At 34.7% G+C, this 23,437-nt stretch overlaps 1 protein-coding gene across 2 annotated transcripts; it reads left to right on the top strand.

Annotated features, from left to right (window-relative positions):
* Positions 1-3,680: 3,680 nt before the first annotated feature.
* On the top strand, positions 3,681-9,711 carry LOC126695683 (14-3-3-like protein D). Of its 2 annotated transcripts, none has more exons than XM_050392512.1 (7): positions 3,681-3,940; positions 5,330-5,636; positions 5,729-5,816; positions 6,634-6,743; positions 6,841-6,989; positions 9,143-9,195; positions 9,334-9,711. In XM_050392512.1, the coding sequence occupies exons 1-7, from the start codon at positions 3,877-3,879 to the stop codon at positions 9,334-9,336; spliced, it is 774 nt and encodes a 257-aa protein (XP_050248469.1). In that variant the 5' UTR covers positions 3,681-3,876; the 3' UTR covers positions 9,337-9,711. The 2 variants fall into 2 exon arrangements, with proteins under 2 accessions (XP_050248469.1, XP_050248468.1); XM_050392511.1 differs by having other exon boundaries at positions 3,683-3,940; positions 9,140-9,195.
* The last annotated feature ends 13,726 nt before the right edge of the window (positions 9,712-23,437 follow it).

Genomic DNA, 23,437 nt, shown 5'->3' with positions numbered 1-23,437 from the left:
TCATTGGTTCACAAAGCAATAATTTTAATGCAACAACCTTTCCAAATTCCTTAAAACCTAGTATCCATGAGAAATATTGCAGCACTCCCAAATCCCAATTTTCCAGACTTCCATGGCAATCCTAATGAATGCCCAGCTAAGCATATAAGCCTTTTTGCTAAAGTTTGTCGTGCCAACAGTTAATTTGTAGGCCATTGACATCTTGATGAGAAAATTTCTTGTTATTCTCGAAGACTAGGCCGCACTTTGGTACAACCTTAACATTGAACTGTACCCCTCTCTTACATCCGAAGAAATCGGATGCATATCACAAAATTGAAGTAGTTGATTAGTTGTGGCAGATCATGGAATCCCTGATGGAGTGATGGTCGACTAAAAGCGGTTTTCATTGATGATCAATAATTGAGAGAAGAGTTTCGAGATTGGATTACTCCTCAAAAACATGATTCATTACATGAGATTCAGCATTGTGAATCTCAAGTTGGATAAATAAATCTAATTTCTTTTATTTTTTATGGGAATAAATCTAATTTTTGATACGCCATTGTGTAAAAATGCCATATTGTGTACAAATAAAATAGTTTTTAATTTGCTTGAAATTTTTGGTTGAGGTAGAATTTTAAATTTCTTCAATGTAGTAGGTATTGATTTTAGGATAGAATAAAAGAAATGTAAAAAAAATAATAATTAAAAAAAATTGATCTCTTCAAAACTTGAATATATATTGTACTCTTAGTTAGAGAAAGACAGCTCTAAACTGATTTGGTAGTAAATTTTTTCTTTACCAACATCATAATTATCAAATTATATATACATATATATATATATATATATATATATATTGAGAAACTATCAAATTTTATATTTAGATAAAATAAATAGAGAAATAAATTTTTTCAGCCTCATGAAATTTTAATAGTTAAACTTTTGAATCCTTATAATTTTCCACATAGAAGCTTTATTTTATTATTTATTTATTAATTTTTAGTCTAAAGTGCAAATTACACCCCTGAAGTTTGGGGGGTTTTGGATTTTACTCCTTTAAATTATATTTTGTTTGCATCTGTAGCCTCTTTATCCATATTTTCTGTCAACTATCACATAAGCTTGTCACATATATTTAGTTCATCCAACAAAATAATAGCACATTAGTGTCATTATGACATGTTATTTTTATTCTACTACGTGACATCGTTCTATTGGACGAATTAATCACATGTGACAATTCCTTATATGGCACATAATGGAAAATATGGATAGAGGAACTATAAATGCAAATGGAATAAATTTTAGAGGAGAAAATTTAAATTTTGAAACTTTAAGGTGTAAAATCTAAAAACCCCCAATTTTAAGAGTGTAGTTTACGCTTTAGCCTGGTTTTATTATCAACTATTTTGCCACTTATGACTACTTGAATTAAAATTTATTTGCCACACTTCATATGTCTAATTAAAACTTTAAAACGCTACTTCGATTTAAACAAAAGTTTTTCTCAATTAGAAGTTAGAACTCTACATTCCACATTTGATTTTTCCTCCCTTTGCTAAGAGAGCGATTTTATATACAGATCTAGATGTGTGGTTAAAAGAACTACCACCTAATTTGGAGTCCATGTTCCAAAAAGATATTAGTCAATAAAAGTTTTCTCGCATTTTCTTTATTAAAAATAAAAAGTAAAACATTAAAACAATAAATGAATTAAAATACATTAAAACAATAAATGAATTAAAGTAAAAAGTTTTTTTTTTTTTGAAGTAATTACAATATGCTGCTAATCTCGCAACTCGAACCCTTTCCCCCCTAGACTCCCAAACACTTTGTACGTGGTGAGATGCCAATTTAGCTACAAGGCCTTTGGCAAAGTAAAAAGTTATCTCCAATTAAAATGTTAAAGTAAAAGATCCTACGTATAAGAAATAGTCAACTACTATGCCAATTTGTGCTTCATCAGTCTAAATTTAGGTGCCAAGCATAATAATACTTGGTATAAAACTTGAAATAATCATTTCACTCATCTAGGTAAGGTCATCTTATCATCACTGTTGTTGAATGTTTTTGTACGTAAGCACGAGTTACAAACTAGTTTTATATATAAGCTAAAATTGAGAGAAAAATATAATTTTATTCTAAATTAGATTTCAATTGAGATCCAATTTTCCGCCACGAGTCCATTTTAAGTTTTTTAATTTTTGTTCCAAACTAATTATTAATTAAAAAAAATGAAGAGTGCAATATTAATTTAATGAACCATACTAAAAAACCAATATTCATACAAATAATCTAATCATTTTTTGTGTGTAAAATACCTATGATCTAAACCAGCTTAAGGTTGATCTTGGGATAACATGTGACACTTTAAGATCTAGGTAGGTAGTTTGGATGATTCTGCTTCGAACGTTCTTCGTATTCGAGGTTGAAGTTTTTGAAGTTCTTGGAGGCTTCAGGGCTTAATTCCAACAAAACTTCTGTACTTCTGAATCTTCTTTAATGCTGCTGGTGGCAGCATGGATGCCTTGGTGTGTTGGTGTCTTCCAAGATCTCTTCCAAGATGTGTCTTGGTGTGTGGAAATGCCTTAGGAAGGCTTCTATTTATAGGAGTTTGGGGGTGGGTGAGTGACACGTGGCGGAGTTTGATTGGTGACACATATCACAGCCTGATTGGAGGAGCTTTAAGACTTTTCCTCCAAGACACATGGTATCGTTTGATTGGCCGAAATGTCTTAATTTTCAAGGTGACACATGTCAGCACCCGATTGGACTGCTTATGTCATTGCTTACATGCGTCGATGTGTGATTGACATTTTGCATGCTTTTTTATGTTTTTATTCTAATGACACTTGGCAAATTTTTGTTGTTTCTGAATGGTGATGGTAGAAACTAGTAGCAGTATATGACGCTTTGTAATTGGCCATACGTTGTGGACTTGGTAGTATAATGTGTCAGCTTGTGATAGGTTGTGAATTTTCCCCATCTACACCAATTTTGCGTCTCATATTCATTTTAAGTTTTTTAATTTTTGTCCCAATCTAATTATTAATTAAAAAAAATGAAGAGTCCAATATTAAATGAACCATACATAAAAACCAATATTCACACACTTAAGGTTGATCTTGGGATAATATGTGACATTTTATGGACTATATAATATGCTAGAAGCACTATGTGGGCAACTAATAAGTTTCGTATTAGTACCCAAAAAATTATAAATATTTTTTATTGATAAAATTGTAAGTATATATAAGTAAGTTAATATTAAAACACTTCCTTTTGAAACTGTATGATATGATAATTAAAATAAATGCTAACAAAAAAATTATATGAAATTATATTTATCCAAAATTCTGTTAAAATAAATTTTTAAAAAATAAGTTTCAACCTATTAAAAAAAAAAAAAAAAATTGGAACCACTCAACAGAGAAAACAACTGGGCCAAGTGGTTCTTGACAAGTGAGCAGGTTAGAGGTTACAACGTAGGTGTCATGTCAACGCAATTACGCAAACTGGCATGACCAGTTTGGCATTGTGTCATCTCCAGATTGCAACAAGTCTTTACCTCTCTCAATACAACAAAAGTCCAATGTACATAGTAACGTGGCACACTCTAATTGGCATCGACAACATAGGAATTTTGGTCCTTGACTCTCCTTAGATTAGATCAATACAAGTACAGTAGGACTAATCAATGATTGGCTGCAAAACCAAATTATACCTTAAAACTAAATCCTAAATCCGCATCGAATTCAGACTTCCAACATTTGAAACACAGTACTATATAGTAGTATATACACTACTTAGATTATTCTTCGATCACGCTCTCTTTCACTGCGAAAAAACACAGTACTAGGAGTGAATTCACATTTCTCTTACAGATCGGCCATGGCTTCCCGCTCGAACTTAGTTTACAACGCCAAGCTCGCCGAGCAGGCCGAGCGCTACGATGGTTAGGGTTTTTGTCTATTTACATATATTTATGTGTGTATGTGTGTGTATGTTTTTTTTTTTTTTTTTTTAATTTATCTATGGATATATGTGTGATTTTCTACTCTGTCCTTGTCAAAGTAATCAGTGAAACTTGAGATTAATGTGTGTGTTTCAGTCGGAAGTTTGAGTTTACTTAATAAATAAAACTGAATTTTGTAAAAGTTGTGTTTGATTCCCGAGAAAATAAGTGTTTGAGAAACATTATTTTCAGACAAAAAAAAATTTATAAGTTGCTGAAATTAGTTTGATGAATAATTCGTTTGAACTTTGCTCAATGGTTATAATTATTTCCCAGCCAATAAAAAAAACAAAAACAAAAACAGAGACAGAAAAGCTTGAGGAACTAATGTTTTGTATTGATTGGGTTTTGTATAAATCTAATGTTTATCAGGGATTTCAATATTTTCAGGGTTTTCGTAATGGCTAGCTCTGCTTGTTTGCTAAGATTGTTTCTTCTTCTTCTTCTTCTTCTTTTTTTTTTTTAATGGAATTATCTACTGTGCAGCTAGGGCAATTTATATCATGTTTCTTAGTATAGCTCAAGGGAAAGAAAAAAAATTGCTCAGCGCATGCAATTTAATATTTCTTGGGATCTTTTTGTTTATATGCAAATTAGTCCCTGGAAATTGTTCTGAGAAAATTTGATGTGTTTCCTCTTCTATACTTAGTGACTAGGACTTTTAGAGTTTTCCCTAATTCAATCCTCTATTTACATATCTTTTTGTGTGTATATTTGTTTATTTATACACACACACACACACAGATATATAAATATATATGTGTGTGTGTGTGTGTGAGAGAGAGATTTTCTACTCTGTCTTTGTCAAAGTTATTAGTGAAACTTGAGATTAATCAGAGCATCACTTTATGTGTATGTCCATGTGTGTGTTTCAATTGGAAGTTCGAGTTTCGTTAAAAAAATAATTAACTGAATTTTATAAAAAAATTTATTTTCTTGGGGGTTGGATTTTTTTTTTTTTTTTTTCCTTCTTCTTCTTAACGGTTTATATCATGTTTCCTAATCAGCTTTCTTTATAAAGCTCAAGGGAAAAATTGCACTGTGCAGCTAGGATAATTTATATCATGTTTCTTAATGAAGTTCAAGGGAATAATTGCTTTATGCATGAAATTTATTATTTCTTGGGATCGTTTTGTTTGTATGCAAACTAGTCGCTGGAAATTGTTCTGAGAATTGTCAATTTTCTGGCTTCATTTACCTCAAATGGGTTTCATGTCTGGCTCCAAGTATACAAACAAGCCAAGTGACTTCCTTAATGACTAGGACTTTAAGGGTTGTTTACTTATCAAGGTTGGAAATTTTGATTCTTTTCTGCTTATATTTTAACAGAGATGATTGAGGCAATGAAGAATGTTGCAAAGCTTGATGTTGAGTTGACAATCGAAGAGAGGAACTTGCTCTCTGTTGGGTATAAGAATGTGATTGGTGCTAGGAGAGCATCATGGAGGATCCTAACCTCAATAGAGCAGAAGGAAGAAGCAAAAGGAAATGAATACCATGTGAAGCAGATTAAGGAGTATAGACAGAAGATTGAGTCAGAGCTATCAGTCATTTGTAATGATATAATGACAGTGATTGATGAGCATCTTATTCCTTCAGCTTCTGCTGTTGAATCAACGGTGTTTTACTACAAGATGTGAGACCTAGTTTTCATAGAAAATTAGATTATTTTTCTTGGTCTATTTAGATGCAAAGTTTTCTAGGTTATCAAAATCTCTTCGGTTGCAGGAAAGGAGATTATTATCGATATCTTGCTGAGTTCAGGACTGGTAATGAGAAGAAAGAGGCTGCTGATCAGTCAAAGAAAGCTTATGAGGTGCGTACTTACATATTATATTTTATTAATAATGTAAATATTTACCTTTGTATCTCAATAGATGTGCCCTTTTTTTGCTTCATTATAAATAAAGCTCTAGTGATGTTGCATATAAAATACTGTTGGAATTTCAAATCCTTGGTTTTTTGCTTGAAAGATATCTGAATATACCCCTAAACAAAGAGGAAGAAATGTGAGATATACAGAAAAGCACATGAAATCTTATGCCATTTCTCAGTAAACGAATTTGAAGAATTTTTTATGGTTTTCATGCTTTGTTACTTAGAGAAGGGAAAGCTTATTTGATTCAAGACTCTTATGATTGATGGTTCTGGTTTTGGTCATTATAAAATCATTGTGATTGTGAAAGAACTAGAGGCCCAAAGAGGATCTGCTTTGGATTATTCTTCAATGATGTTGTAGTAGTTTCTTTTTTCAGCTTTAGGTTAGTTGCAAGATCCCTCGAGTAATGTAACAAAAGATTGCTTTTGTTTATTATTTGTTCTTTTTGGTTCTGTAATAGTTTGATGTAGGTTATAGTACAATTTTTCTGTCTTTCTAATAATTGATTGGAAGATGGGTCCCTCCTCCCCCCTTTTCTTTCTCCTATCCCAGGTACACGTGTTATTCTGTTCTTGCTTTTCATACTATTTATTTTCAGTGTTTCCTATTAACATCTTGTATCTCTGAAAAAAGCATGTCCCATCTTTCTAGTTCCATACATGCATCTGGTTTGCTGATATTTTTTGGATAGAATGCTCACATGCATGTCTCAAAATTATTTTCCTATTTTGATTTTGATTTGATCTCTTTGCAGACTGCTTCCACTGCAGCTGAGGCTGATTTGCCCCCTACAAATCCCATTCGATTGGGTTTGGCATTGAATTACTCAGTTTTCTATTATGAGATCATGCATTCACCTGAAAGGTTTGTAAAAGTACTATTTTTTGCCCTTAATCTATAGAAATTTGATAAACTTGTCATTTTGATGTTTAAATTGCTTTTTTTTTTCCCTTTTTTTCAGGGCCTGCTACCTTGCAAAGGAAGCTTTTGATGAAGCTATCCCAGAGCTTGACAACCTCAGTGAGGATTCGTACAAAGATAGCACCTTAATTTTGCAGCTTCTTAGGGACAACCTCACCTTGTGGACTTCTGAAATCCCAGAGGATGGAGGTGATTTTACTCTCTTTATATTGAATAAACTGACCATACAGGCTGAAAGCAGTTGGACTTATGGTTAAATGATTAAATTCACCATTTCCTAATAGCCTACGCTTTTGGGACAATTGGTAACTTATCAAGGTATGAACCAACTGTATTTCGTGGCTATATATATATATCGAATTATTTTGTTGCTACAGAGAAAATCCACGAGTAAGAGGTATCTCCAAATCACATCTCTTCATGCATAAAACAATTTTAGGTCCTTCTTGACTTGCCAATTTTAATGAGTGGAGAGTATTTGTCATTAAATTCATTTTAACAACTTGGTTTGTGTTCATCTGATTCGGTTGGTGCATTATGATGTTACGATAGTATGTTTCCAAGAGCCTTGTGGTTTTGTGATATTGCCTGGATCTTTCCATGGGAAGAATATAGGGTTATATCTCTCTTCCATTGTAGTAAGCAATATATATATTTAGGGTGTTTTTAAAAATTGGTCAATGCTCTAGTTGAGATGAACTTTCCTTCCCTAAGGCCAGTTACATCAGGATGCCTTGTTTATAGCAGCTTATACTAGGTTGCCGGGAACGTTGCCACCCCTTCTCATTGTGACATCTAAGACTTATATCAAAAAATAAATTTGGTGCCCGCATTCTTTAACAAAAACTATCTTTTAGAGATATCAAATGCAAAAGAAAACAGGTTTATGAAAACTGACTTCCTCAGGTGTCTTTTCCCTAAAACGAATTTGTTTGTTTTGGATCCCATTTTATTCACCCTTTGCAATCTTGGACAGCAGCAAAACAGGATAGTAGCAGATATCTTGTCAGTACTCTGCTAAAATGGGTTATCTTTTTTAATTCTATGAAATGGAGGTGTGAATTAACATGGAAATTAAAGAATAGAAACAATGAAAATACATAAGAATCAGCACTGAGGGCTGCTTAGAGTTGTCACCAAGCAGGACAGAAAACATAGGAGTCAGAGGTTGGCTGGAGTCAGCACCAAACCGTTGAAAAATTTCGAGAGAAATTTCATTAATCAATCAAACTATAAACTGAAAAGTGAACCTTTGACTCCTAGGTTTTGATGGTTCCATTGACACGGGAAGCCAATTAAGTAACTCTGGAGTTTTCCTAGAAGTGCAGAATGCTTTCCATGTCAATAATCTCCTCTTAGTGGATAGCTGTAGCTGAAATTCTTTGTTGGGATGGTTAAGGAGATAAGCAAGAATTTCTATGAAAAACACTGTTGATGATGAAATGGGGAAAAGAAATTTGAGATCAAACACAAAGGACCAGTGACTGTTTCACCATTGAGGAATTTGTGAGAGTTACTTGGAGGGAATGGTGTTGGTTATTTTAGATACTCTGTGCCTTTTGTCAAAGTAGTAAAAAAGGACATGTTTATTAAGGAGGTAACAAAGAATATAACTTTGGATAGAATATAATGTGGAAAAGAATACATGTGGCCGATCTTGGTTAGTCTACTAAGGATTCATAGCCGACCCCAAAATTTTGGGTCTAAGGTTTGGATGTTGTTGTTGCTGCTGCTGCTTTTGATAGCATTGGACTATATGTGGCAAATCAGATTGAACATATCTTTCTGACTGCTAAATGTGTAAGCCTCTTTTTTGGATTTGTCAGGATTCCCGTTTATGTTTGAATGTTTGTTACGCCTTTTATAAACTGTACATTCTTAAGTAGTCATTCTTATCATTTTTCAGTAAGTTCTTCTTGATGACATCAATGAGCTTAAAATGAAACAGATGTTATAGTAAATCTAGTGCTAGAGATGAAATGAGGATTGGACTGATGGACAACAAGCTTACATAATTTGCTATCTTTTATAAGCATATTCTACAGTATTTGGGGCCTTTTCTTATTCCTAAATTTTGATATTGAAAAAATGAACCACTGCACAGAAAGATGCATGAGAAGGAAGATTGATGTAGAATAGGGAATATGTTTTAGCAATCTTTCTCATCTTAAATATGCTAGCAAACAAAGTTTATGATGCAAGTTCATATTGTATTATTTGCATTTGCAAAAGGAATCAATCTCTTTCTTTGCAATGGACCAATTACCTTGCTGGTATTTTTCTTCTTCTATGCATCAGTTTTTTATGTTTGTATTTCTTTTCACCTCTTACAACTACAGAAGATGCCCAGAGGATTAATGGCACTGCCAAGGTTGGCGGGGTGGAACATGCAGAGGTGGGTTTCTCACAGATCTCTTGGCTGTCATTCGTATTTTGATGCTTTACTACTCTGTTCATGTTATTTGTTTTTTTTAGCTGTCATTAGTATTATAATTTTCTGCTATGTTCATTATATTTTATTGTTCTTCTGCAGTGATGTAAATGGTGGCTTACAACTCTCTGTATCTGGGGAGGGAGCATAAGACCTATTCTTGGCTGAAAATAGGGCTTATTGATCTCTTCTTCTTCTTCCTTTCTATTTTTTACTTATCCTTTTTCTTTGGGTGTCATATGATTGTTTGGTTTATTATACTGTGATGTCTGGACATGGTCAGTCCAGTTTGCCTCTACTCAATCTTTTCCTTCCAGTCATGGTGGATGGAGTGGTAGAGGATTGACCCAATTGCTTAAGGTGATTTTCTTGTTTTGATGAAAATGCCACAGCCCAGATAGAGCATTTCTATTGTTTGTATAACATGTTTAGCTTTCTACCATACAATATGTTTCTATATATGATGTCTATTTTATCTTAGTTTTTTAGAATTTGCTATCCTTGATAAAATTAAACGATCTATTTGTAACATTTTTGGGATTTTGTTGTTGATTTATATTCTCTCAATGAGAATGCATAAAAATTGAAGTTAGTCTAGGTCCTAGTGCTATGCTGAACTACATTTCAGTTTTCTCACTTCCAAAGCCAAGGTAAAAGCATTGAATGATGTATGGTTTAATTAAAAGTTAAAACATTACTTGGGGCTGAATATAATTTCTTGGTTGGAACTTAGAACAAAGAGGAATAAATTCTAGAGCAAGTAGTTGAAAGCTGCGATTTGTAGTGGGCAATTTATTGCTCAGTGTAGCATATTCTAAGGCAAAATTTGGTGCTTGATCTTCTCCTCGTATCTCTTCTATTCCAAATAAAGTTTCCATCTTTAAGCATCTCCTTCAATTTTTTCTAATTTGTAAATAGATATACATACATGTATGTATGTTTGTTCATTTTGTTAAATAATAAATAATATTCAATCTCAAATTAGGTTCCCCTTCTGTCTTTTCCTAGTATATTCGATTCCCTTCGATTAATTGAAGATCAGATTCAAAAATTTTGCGTAATTTTCTTTAGTAGATGACAGTGATATATGTAAATTCTAGATGTGAAAATAATAAAATATGATGAGTTTATCCATGAAAAGCAAAGTATGAAACTAAGACTAAAGGGTATAGCTAAAAAAAAAAGGCCAGACATAAATCAATGGGCTGAAATATTCAGCCTATTGATAGGCTGAAATATTAAATAAGAAATGGGATAAGGTCCAATAAATTATAAGATTAAAAAAAAAAAAGTCATAAATAATATAAATAGAGTTCTGGTTCGAATTCAATAGATAATATTGTCTATAATAATAGTCAAATGAACGATTTTCACAAGCTTTTTATCGATCCACTCAAGATTTTGAAAATAAGTTGGTTGAACTTGAAAAGTAACTCATTAAAATTGAATAAATAGATATTGGATTGGATTAGATGATATCAACAAAATCTAGTGTAGTGCGGATTTGTAGTTTCTTGAAAATTGTGATTCTCACCCAAAAAAAGAAAAAGAAAAGGGTTTATTGAAAATGGCACAACAATGAGATAGAAAACAATAAATAAATTTAAAAAAAAAAATGCTATTAACTTAGTAAAGAAAGTGAAAAGCAATAAATATTTACAAAATATTTTCGAACGAAATCTTCTAAATATTTATGGTGTAAAATAAAGATAATTTTTATAAAACTTATCCTAGGTGTAATCTGAACACATCTTAGGCTGTGTTTGGTTCGTGTAAAAGCATTTCTGGAAAATATTCCATTTTCCGGAAATGCTATTTTCCGGAAAGGAAAATATTTTCATGTGTTTGGTTGTATTTCAAAAATTTTCCGAAAAATATTTTCTGGTGTTTGGAAAAGAAGAAGGAAAAGACAAACCCAGAAAAACACGGACAAAACCCAGATCGACGCTTGCCGCTCGACTGGGTTCGACGGCGCGGTGCTTCGCAAGCGCCAGTCCGACGACCGCGCCGCTGATCGCGATCCGAAATCGCGATCTCACGAAGCATCGCACCGCTTCATGAGATCGCGATCAACGCGAAGCGATCGACGGCGCGATCTCGCGAAGCGTCGATCGTGATCTCGCGAAGCACCGCGCCGATCGCGATCGGCGCGAAGGCGAGATCGCGATCGACGGCGCAATCTTGCGAAGCGTCGATCGCGATCTCGCGATCTCGGATCGCGATCGACGGTGCTGGTGCGTGCAAACGGCGCGGACTGGAGCTCAGGGTTCGTTGGCGATCGTCGGACTGGACTGGAGCTCGGGGGCCTCTTCTCCCTCTCGCACGCTCGCTCGCTCTCTCTCTCTCTCTCTCTCTCTCTCTCTCTCTCTCTCTCTCTCCGGAATTCATTTGAAGTGAAAATAGGAACGGAAATTTATTTCCGTAGTCAAAGCCTTTTTTTTCGGTCAACGGAAATCAATTTCCGAAAAATTCTATTTTCCGGATCAACCAAACACTCGCATTTCCGAAAATAATTTTCACCCAAAACAAACACACCCTTATATGAATTAAGGGCACAATTTATACTTATTTATGCATGTACAAAAAGTCTTTCTTTTCCTTTCTCAAAAAACAAATAAAGGTATAATTTATACGATGTGTATTTTACTTGAGAGATGCTATGTCTACAACATTTTAACAACATTTTTACAACAAATCACAGGTGGTTAGTTGTTATTGGTTCAAATTTGAAACTAACACTAAGATTACTTTTTTGTCCCAACAATAACAACCAGTAACAACTTGCCACTTAGGATTTGTTGTAAAAATATTGTAAAAATGTTGTAGACATATCATTTCTCATTTTACTTTGAACCCCCCTAACCGTGCCTTTGAATTGGAATGGTCAATGTAAAATGGGGTGTGTTAATGGATTTTTTTTTTTTTTTTTTGGAGAAACAAGTCAATTTTATTCAGGTAAATCAAGCTGGAATACATCATTCAAATCAAGTGGTAGCTCTTCTAATCACACGTCAGTATCTGCAGCTAAAACTGCTCTCCTAACAAGGGAATTGGCTAACTTATTATCTTCCTTTCTTACATGTTGAAAATTACATTCCCACATACAGGTTTTTGCAAACTTAAGGCCATGTTTGGTAACTGTTTTTGTTTTCTATTTTCGTTTTCTTGTTTTCAAGGGAAAAAGAAAAAACAAATTTATTCTGTTTTCAAAATGAAAAACATGTTTGGTTAGTTGAAAGGAAAAACACATTTTCCAAAAACAAAATTCAGGAAATTTCTATGGTAGTTGTTTTGGAAAAAGTTGAATTTTGTTTTGTTGGGTTAATTTTTTTTTTAATAAAAAATTATATCTATTCTAATTCAAAAACATGTTTGCTTCAGTGTATTTAAAATCCTTACACCTATAGGAATTATAAAATCAAATGTTTTGTATATAACATCAATCCTGAAACTTTAATCATATAAGTAAGACTGAAACTATAACACTTTAATCAAGTGTTATAAAAGATAATCAATAACTAAAGTTTACAACGTGGCATCAATGCCAGAGAATCAATTTCATCCAAAAAAATAAATAAATAACGTAGCATCAATGATGCCTATTATTTGCCAACATCAATCTTGCGATCTAATCCCTATAAGTTGACATAGCTTCAGTGGCTTGATCAGTTAAGTCAACGGTGTGTGATGGCTCACCTGAATTATTCCTACCTTCACCTTCAACAATAAGGTTATTAATATTGAACTGAGTAAACAAATGATCATTTCTTGTTGCCATTCGAATGAAGTTATGAATTGTGCAAGAGTCTCTCATCACATTCCCTTGTCGACATGGTTTATAACGAGACATCATTTTTAAGAATGAAAATCGTGCCTTTAATTGGCCAAAACATCTTTCAATTACATTACGAAGAGAGGAATGTCTATAATTGAAAAGCTCTTTAGTACCTTCAAGACGATCCCCACCTCAAAAGTCTCGTAGATGGTATCTCTCTATACAGTACAGAGGTAGAAACCCCAAGGTGCATGGATAACCAAAATCCACTAAATAATAGCCACCTAACAAAATAATAATAAGATAGAGAGAAGTATGACATAGCGAATGGATTAAACTTGAAAATTGTGCAACAATATATCTTACCAGATGGAAGCGTTGGGAAATTATTTTTTGGCCTTTGAAGTGCAGTTAAAAATACTCGTGAGTAATTGGCTGTACCCTCCCAACCTGTGTAAACAAATGTAAACTTCATATCAAAATCACATGCACACATTATATTATGGGCAATTATGGCCTTCTATTCCTATAGCTAACTTGCTTTGATGATGGAGCTCATGCGCTGATATATGTTCCATCAATTGCCCCTATACATTTCTAGATAAAATATAAACACAAGTATTAACATATGCAAGCAAATAATATTTGTATGATAAAATGAACAGTAATTTGGGATTACCTTGAAATATGGAAAGAATTTGGTATTGTTAGCAATATGTGGATGCATTTCATTGCTTTGAGAATGACGTATAATGAATTTTCTCAAGCGACATATTGCTCTTACAATTTCCTTAAATTGCATATCCACTGTCTCAATTGAGTATTGAAAACGATTTGTTATTAGCCTCATCCTCACATTATGTTCCACTATTAATAGGAACATACCAACTGCCTCCTCCACTGTGATCCAACGTGAGTTTGTTAAGAACTTGTGTGTCCTCAAATAGTTACAAAGACTTGTAAATATTGGCCTATCCATATGGAATAACTCATAACACGTTCGAGGATTGTCATTCAATATCTCTTTTATAACTGCATCACCAGTCAACATAGAGATACGTTAAGGCTCCTTAGGAATATAGTTGTTTTTATTCTCAACAAACATTAGTAGGAAGAACATATCATCGTCCTCTTTCTCATCTGAAGAGGATGAACTGCTATTATAATTTGGTTCAACACTCATCCTGGACAATTAAACATCAAATTTGTTCTCAAATAGTGCTTTTATTAACACAAATAAAAGATTACCATAAAATAATAATAATAAACCATCATTTAACAACATTAAATAACAATAGAATAGTACCAAATCATGGTTCTAAGACATTAAAATAAACATTATCTAATAGGAAATTATTGTTTTGACATAATTCCCTATAGCCTACCCAACCAAACCATCCTCCTGGCGAGACTCATGTTAACAAAGATCTCTCTATCATCAGGATCTTGCTTGAACTTCTCAACAGCCTTCATAAATATTTCATCATTGACTGCTTCTATGGTCTCAAGGATATTAATGCACTTGCCTAAGGAGAAGTCATTTGTAGGTGCAGTATTGCTACTAACTTCATCAATGGTACACCTCTTATACCTCTCAGCCTTTGCTTTAGATGCCTCTATCCTAGCCTTAGTGGCCTTAGCCATTGATTGTAAGGCATCATTCATTTGGGAGCTTATTATATCTCGCTTACTCTTACTAGGACGCTTGTCACAACTATCACTAGGATGCTTGCTCAATTGGGTTGTAATGTCAGAATCAAGGATTGCCATGACAAGGTCTTGGGTAGGATTTTCTAAATTAACATGAACTCCCCAATGAATGAGTCATTCTTCCAATGCATTCTCTTCATCTGAATTAGGAGGGTCTTGGGTGGATGCACAGTGTAGGACCCCAGTAGCTGTAGACTTATTAAATATAAGTCCAAGAAGATTATAATTTGAAAGTCCTTTGGTTTGAAACATCTTTGACTTGGGATGTGCCTACAAATATAAAGACATCTAATAAGAAAAAAAAAATGATGGGGGATAATGTCTCAAAATAAAACACTGTATTGTATTCAAAGATATTTACTCGACAATAATTTTGCCATGACTCCTCAAGTGCATGAACAGTGTTGGTTTCAGCATCCCAACCAAAACCAGTTTGATTTATGAGTGTAGAAAACTCACAGTGTAATAAACGCATCATATTAAACTTCCCTTTGAATTAAGTCATTGTAAAACTATGTTTACCCAATTCATTTAATGTAGCTAACATTTTCTTCCAAGTATCGGAACTGAATTGCCCATTTGCCATATTTTCCTTATTGATCTCTTTCAACATTATGTCAATAAATAGTTTCTCAAGTTGTGGTATCCAAAGGTTATCGTCATCAGTTGAATTGTTTTCTTTCATCTATTATAATACAATGAAACATGGAAACAACTAGGAACAACCTCAGAACAAATGCCAAACCACCAGATTAGCAAATATAGAAACAAAATGAGATATTGACATTAAATTTTAGATACAATTTGTATAAACTGTTGAAGAAGATAACAAACTTAAACCATTGCATAGTTGTTGCACAAGGATAGCTTATTATATGAAATCACCTTGTTAAGAAATTCATTAAGATGCAAAAAGATATCACAGAATTTAAAAAAAAAAAAAAAAAAACTGCAATATTTTGTGTTTCATGGCTCCTATTAAATCTCACATATTTTGTATTTCATACAACACCTTTTTTTTTTTAATGAACCATACGGAACCTGTTAAATCTCACACTGCAATTGCACTACTATACCTATAAAACTAGAATCCTATCAACTAGGATAGTATTATATGCCTATAAAATAAACCAAACGTACTATTCTATCACACCAATCCCTAAGATGGATTTTGTAAAGCTAGTTGTCCTTGTAACATTAGTTTATTCAAAGTTAAAGTAGGTCTTATTTATATAGATAGTAAAATATTATTTTAGATGTGTACCTTTGACAGATGGATCACCAAAAGCTGTAAAAGATTGAGCAAATCTGCTAATAGGAAACAGAAATATGAAATTAGGAATAGAGAGAGAGAGAGAGAGAGAGAGAGAGAGAGAGAGATAAATTAGAGGCACAAAGAATAAAACTGGAGGGGAGAGAGAGAAAGGGAGTGGGTTTTTCAATACCTGGCACCCTTGTCTCTAGTTTCATTCTCTAGCCTCTCTGTGATGAACTGGGGGCGCGGCAAAAAACAAGAAATATATAGCAGGATTTGTGCGGGAAATTTTAGCAGAAAGTAGCGGCAAAGTGCGAAAAAATTATGTGAAGTAGCGGCAAAGAGAAAAAATATATATAAATAAAAATCAAAGTAAGTTTAGTTGCACAGATCGAACTAGAGAGCTAGTTCATTAAAGTTGTAAAATAACTTGTTTTTCCCGTGTTTTCACAACCCTAAAAAAACACAAAACTGAAAAGAGCCCTCTGGTTGTTTTCATTTTTCTTTATAAATTAGAAACAAAATTTTTTTTTCTCTTTTCTGTAGTTTTGAGCTTACCAAACAAGTTTTTAGTGATTGGAAATAGAAAATAGCCCTTGAACACAAAAAATTGATAAAAAAAAAAAGTTACCAAACATATCCTTAATGTCTTAAATGATGTGCCCAACCAAGGTCCTATTGAGCTTTGGATCATTTATAGCCAATACAACCTTCAAAGAATCTCCCTCCACTTCTGCCTGAAAAAATGCTGATCTCTTGAGTGAAACTTAGAGCTCCTCTAGCAACCAACGTTTCAACCATGTCTATAAAGCTAGGTAATCTGATATTTTGACTAAGTGTAGCAATGATCAACCTTGATGAGTCTCGAATAACCACCCCCAAACCAGCCAGCAACTCCTAAAAAACAGCTCCATCAAAGTTAATCTTGAATAATCCTGCACCTAGGGGCTTCCATTTTATCTCCTCCCTTTGAGCATTGGCCCAAGGCCTATGAACCTGCACATCTCGGAATTCTTGGAGTAGTTCTGATGCTCGTTTGACTATATCCTTTGCTTACTAGCATTGTTGCTTCTCTCTAATTTAATTTCTTCTATTCCAAATACACCACGCAACCATAGAAAAAAGAGTAGTTGTACCCAATGAGGCTGTTGACAGTGCATACGTTACCAACTCATTGAAGAGCCTGAAATTTTTTGTTCTTAAAAAACTGAACATGGAATCTGAGAGCCAAATATGTTTTACATGATCACATAACCATAGGCAGTGGATAGCATCCTTCGGGTGTTCATCACATAGATTACACAAGTTGTCATTAAGGACATGTCTAACATGGAAATTGAATTTTGTTGGTAGGGACTCACATGATGCTCTCCACATAAAATGTCGAATCATATTGTAGGCACTTTTTACAGAATACATACCATCAGATGTCAAGGGCCAGGTAAGCATATCCTCATCCATGTGCTCACTAACAAGGGTACTCTTGATGTACTCAACTTCCCACGAATAAAAATTTTGGTCAATCAGTCATGAATTCCATTGCTTTGTACCTGGAATAAACAGACCATTGACATACACCCCAGATTGGTCAAACTGAGGGGATAAAACTTTACCTCCCCCTAATGAGTCCAGCCATCTCTGCTCCTATATATTGATGGATGTCCCATCCCTAATCCTCCACCGAGCACCCTTGCAAATTACCTCCCTGGCCTACAAAATACTTTTCCATGCGTAAGAGTATCGAGGATTTATCTCTGTCTCAAAAATATTACCCAATGGGAAATATTTTGCTTTGAATACTTTGTATAGCAGAGTATCCTTTTCATAAAACAACCTCCACACTTGTTTCCTTAACAAGGCATCATTAAATTTCCAGAAATCCTAAAATCCAATACCACCAAGGGATTTGGATGAACGAAAAGTACTCCATTTAACCCATTGCATCTTCCTGGAATTGTCCTGATTTCCCTAGCAAAATTTGCAGATCATTGCTTCGATATCCTTGATTAATCCAATAGGTAGGCAGAACACACTCATCGAGTATGTAGGAATGGACTGAATCACTACTTTGATCATCACTTCCTTGCTAGCTTGTGATAGTAATCATTCTTTCCAGCCCTGCATTTTAGCCCAAATCTGCTCCTTAATCTGATTGAAACAAGTTTTTTTTTGTCTCCCAACAAAGGACGGAAGGCCCAAGTATTTGTCGTAGTACTTGATGGCTGGTACCCCCAATAACACCATGATCTCTTGTTGAGTTTTAATAGGGGTGTTTCTACTAAAGAACAATGTGGTTTTGTTTTTGTTCACCTGTTGACCTGATGCACCTTCATACCATTCAAGGAGTTGTTGTAACTTTTCACATTCAGCTAAGTTGGCCCTACAAAATAAAAGGCAGTCTTTTGCAAAAAAGAGGTGAGTAATTTTTGGTCCTTTACGACAAATATAAAAACCTCTAATATCTCCATCTTCTGCTGCTTTGTTTAAAATTGCATTTAAACCTTCCGCACAAAACAAAAAGAGAAATGGGGATAGAGAATCTCCCTACCTCAAGCCCCTTGAAGGTTGAATAAAACCTTTGGGTTCTCCATTCACCATAATAGAATATGTTACTGTATAGATACATTGCATAATCATAGCTACCCAAGATTCTTGAAACCACATTTTCAAAATAATTTTCTCCAAGAAATTCCACTCCACCCTTTCGTAAGCCTTACTCATGTCTAGTTTAAGAGCCATAAAACCTTCCTCTCCTGCGCATTGAGTTTTCATGTGATGTAAGGACTCAAAGGTAATCAAAATATTATCTGTGATCAATCCATCTGTAGTGAAAGCACTCTGAGCTTCTTAAATTATGGAATTAAGGATAGGTTTTATTCTGTTAGCAATGACTTTACTAATGATCTTATAAAGAACATTAGATAAATTAATAGGTCGAAAACTCCGAAACATTTTCAAGATTATTCACTTTTGGAATCAGGGATATAAAAGTATGATTAATAGATTTGAGAAGTGTACCAAAGGTCAAACAAGAAAGAACTGCTTCCGATACATCTGAACCAATGCTAGACCAAAAAGTCTAATAAAAGAAGGGAGGCATCCCGTCTAGACCTAGAGCCTTTAGAGGTGCCATTTGTTTGATTGCTGCATCTACCTCTTCCCAGGTGTAAGGCTTTGTCAACTCCACATTCATCTTTGAATTAACCACGGTTTTGACACACTCTAGAACTCTATCCAGTTCTTGGGTGTTGGTCAAAGCAAATAATTTAGTGTAAAAATCCACAAAAATATTCGACACTACACTCTCATAATACTGAAAACTCCATCCCGGTCTCTAATCCCTTTGATAAAGTTCCTTCTTTTTCTCTGAGTTGCCACTCCATGAAAGTATTTCATATTCCAATCACCCTTGGCCACCCACTGTGCTCTAGACCATTGCCGCCACATCTGGTTCTCCTTCTTAAGCAAGACATTAAGTTCTCTTCTTAGCTGTATGACATCCTCATAACTGCCTTCTTTCACTGTTGTTTCTTCTGCCTTCCACAGCAATTCTTTTTTCTTGTTGATCTGACTCTTGACATTCCCAAAACTATTCCTACTCCACAACTTCAACATTTTCTTACACTTCTTGAGTTTTTTGGCCACTTTAAACATCGGGGTTCCTTCATGTTGGATTTGCCAAGCACGTGGCACCATATCTCCACATCCACTATTTGACAACCACATCTCCTCAAGTCGAAAAGGTTTTCTAAACCAATGTTAGGATTCACCGTTTAGGCTGAGCATCAAACTAATTGGGCGGCAATCTAATGACTAATAGTGGAGGTGTCGAATTGTTGCCGTTGGAAATTTTGCCAACTAGTCATAGTTAGCCACTCCTTTATCCAAACGTTCCCAGACTAAGTGTCCATGCCTTCTACTGTGCTGCATAAACCATGGGCCTGTAAAACCTAAATCCACAAAACCACAATAATCTAAGGCATGACGAAAAGCTTGCATTTGATTATGTGGCCTTATTCTCCCACCCCTCTTCTCCTCCATGTGTAGAAGCTCATTGAAATTGCCCATATAACACCAAGGCAAATGTCGCCCATGCAGCACCAACGCAAATGTAGCTTTTCATGTAATATACAGAGCATACACCAAGCTTCTTCCCTCTCATTCGTATTAGGTTCACCATAAAAACCCGTGAAACACCACACCTCAGTTGAACCATCATTAACTACTACATCAATATGGTATTTCGAGAAACTATCCACCCACACCGAGATATCTGACTTCCATAATAGAGCCAATTCACCACCCTTGCTCTACCTAGGAACAGTAAACAAACCCACGTATTTAACATTACATCGTATCTTTTCCAACTGTTTCTTCTCAAACCAATTCTCTAACAAAAAAATAATCAGGGGATCTTGTGCTCGAATAAGTTCTTCAAACTCTTCTTCTGCACGTAGGTTCTTAAGCCTACAACAATTCCAAGCTAGACAACTCATTGGTCTTGGCGAGGCTGAACCTCAGCCTCCACCATTATCTTAGAGCTTTTGACACTAGCAGATCGTTTCTTCATTAGGGTAGAGTTATCGCTATCCCCTTTTTCCTCTCTGGTCATTCTTTTTTTATGATTAGGCAAGTGCTGCTCTTCTCCAATTTCCTTATCCTGAACAAATCTTTTCCATCCTCGAGTCTTATATTGTATAACTTTTGGGTTGTGGCCTATTTTATGACTACCATTATCCTTTGAATTGGGGCCCAACTCACTTGTGGATCTTGAAGGCCCTACAATTTGGGCTTGTGTGGTTATTGGAGTGGGTCCATTTGTAATGGACAAGTTTGCTGGATTATCAAATTTTGAAATCTCTGAATCAATTACATTAAGAATCTCCTAAAAATCCGAGTTCCCTCCAAAAGAACTCTCCTTAGCTTTTGAATCTCCTGAAATCATGAAAACTGATTCCGTAGGTTCATCGCTTTCCAAAAACTCCACCACTGCCCCCACCTTGCCGGCCTGAGCTTTGCCGCTGATTTCTGGTGCAGCAACTAGTGTCCCTTCCAACCCATGGTCCTTTGTATCCATCTCCTCTCCATCTTCCTCTGGATCATCGTGAGCCCTCTCGCAAAACTTATCATCTTCCATCCCTTCCACCCTTACTATTAAGCATTTTTTCATATTCAAGGTTGAAGCACACAACCATGCCCCAAACTGTTGATCTTCTTCTATCAAGGTACCTTTGCTTTGCACCCATAGCTCACAGTCCTTATTGCTATGCGAAAGCTGGCCACACCAATGGCAAATGTTCAGCAACCTTTCATATTTAAATCAAATCCATCCCACTTCACCATCTTCTCGACAGACTTTACGACCCCGACACAGCGGTTTCAACGTATTCACTCAGACTCTAATTCTCATAAAACTGCTGCCGTCTTGATTACCCCACTCCTTTATCCCTTTCTGGACTTCCCCAATAACACTCCCAATCTCTGCCGCTGCTTCTGGATTCATATCACCCACTGGTAAGTCATGGATTTGAACCCAAAAAGAAGTTCTTTCTATCAAAAGCAAGATCTCGCATAGAAACATTTTTTCTCTAGCCTTTGCATAGAAACAAGGTGTTTATCATAACTCCACAGCTCTTCCAATAGAACCCTATCTACGTCAGACCCTTCGGAGAACACAAATAGGACAACATGATTTCCCATATCTTTGACATCAAAACATTTCTTCGTTTGCCAAAAGGGTTTAAATGTCTAAGTAATGGCTTCCATATTCAGCACTCTACCTATAAAGAATTTTGCAGCAATAAGCTTGTCCCCAATCGTCTCTATTGCTCTAACATCACTGACAGGTTTTCCATGAAGAGAACAGAATCTCAAAACACAAACCAGAGAAAACTCTCACTTGTTGTTGACTTGTTGTACAACAAGGGGAACTAAACTGGCCTAAACCCGTAGTTAGGCACAGCTTTCTACTGAAGCGGCTAGGGTTTGGAGTGGCCTCCTCCTTGCGTTAGAGAAACTCCTAAGATTCGGGGTGCGTTGATGGTTAGGTATTAAACGTATCACAATTAAGAAATAATGCTTAAAGCATTTTTTTTCCCTTTTCAACACTAGAGAGAGAGAGAGAGAGAGAGAGAAAATTAATATATTTAATGCGTGGCAATAAACATGGCAAAAAGAGGCTATCAAATTTAATCTGTCTCTTTTTACTTTTTATTTATTTATTTGGGTTTATAAGTTATAAGTTATAACCATGATTTTTACTTTTCAATCCTCTAAACTTGCCTTCGCTTTTCAATGTATCATATGAAATTAAATACTTAAATAAAACTTAAAGGCGAAACTATAATATTGGTCCCTCAAGTTTACCCTGTATGCGCAATTGGTCTTTCAAGTTTGAAGTGTGCGCAATTGGTCTCTTAAGTTTTCAAAATGAGCAATATAAGTCCTTTTACTAATTGTCATTAACGGTGTTACTTATGTGGCTAACAGAATAATGACTTGACATTTTGTTTTAATGATGTGACATATTTTTAATTAAAAATTACAAACTAAAATTACACATGAGAAACATTATTTACCAAATTAAAAAACTATTTTCTACCGATTGTAAACACCCATGGATGACCTCAAATCTGCACTCACCTTTTGCAATTCCTCAGCACTGCTCTTTCCATCCCAGAATGATTCCAATGCAAACTTCAGCTCTCTCTTCGGGCCAATGCGAGGGTATCCAACAATATGTGATGCCATTGTTCATTCTAAAATAAAATAAACAAAATTAATTATTTTTTTTTAAAAAATGCTTAGTACTGCGATTCTTGGATCTGTTTAAGAAGAAACTAATCAATTCAATTCTTTCAGATCTATATCTAACACATTGGTTGGTTTCAATTTCAATTATGTATGTTTTGCCGAGATCTAAATCTAATATCTGAAATCCAGGTCAGATCTAATGTGAATAGCAAAGACCAATTCTAGATCCGGAGGATAAATATGCATGATTCAAAACATTGCTTTCTTATAACCAAAACTAGATCCATCGTGACCCTGTGAGAGATGTGTGTGTTTGTGGTAAGGTCCTTTATATATATAAATAAATGGGACTCACAAACTCACTCACCAATAGATCTCTCAAATAAAAAAAAAAAAAAAAAAAAAAAAAAAGAACAGAAAGAAAGCAAGGAAGTGTTTTTAGATTTGAGTTTATAGAGACATCGTCGTCGTCGTTGTCTTTTTTATGTTTTATAGAAGCAACTAAACTAAAAAGAATGAAGTAAAAATAGGGTGTTGCATGACGAGAGACTGGACAGGGAGCAACGAAAAAAGCATACCTTTCGGATCTCATATTATTATTATTATTATTTTTAAGCTGTAGCTGGGTGTTTACAATCGGTAGAAAATAGTTTTTTAATTTGGTAAATAATGTTTCTCATGTGTAATTTTAGTTTGTAATTTTTTAATTAAAA

The sequence above is a fragment of the Quercus robur genome, chromosome 8, assembly GCF_932294415.1.
Source record: "Quercus robur chromosome 8, dhQueRobu3.1, whole genome shotgun sequence".
Taxonomy (NCBI): Eukaryota; Viridiplantae; Streptophyta; class Magnoliopsida; order Fagales; family Fagaceae; genus Quercus; species Quercus robur.
This window is presented reverse-complemented; position numbering and strand designations above follow the sequence as displayed.

Excerpts from the sequence above, each read along its gene's own strand:
- LOC126695683 (XM_050392511.1), top strand. The coding sequence starts at position 3,877 with ATGGCTTCCCGCTCGAACTTAGTTTACAACGCCAAGCTCGCCGAGCAG. Across the intron at positions 3,941-5,329 it reads GCAGGCCGAGCGCTACGATG|AGATGATTGAGGCAATGAAG; the intron begins GTTAGGGTTTTT and ends ATATTTTAACAG. Across the intron at positions 5,817-6,633 it reads AGTCAAAGAAAGCTTATGAG|ACTGCTTCCACTGCAGCTGA; the intron begins GTGCGTACTTAC and ends ATCTCTTTGCAG.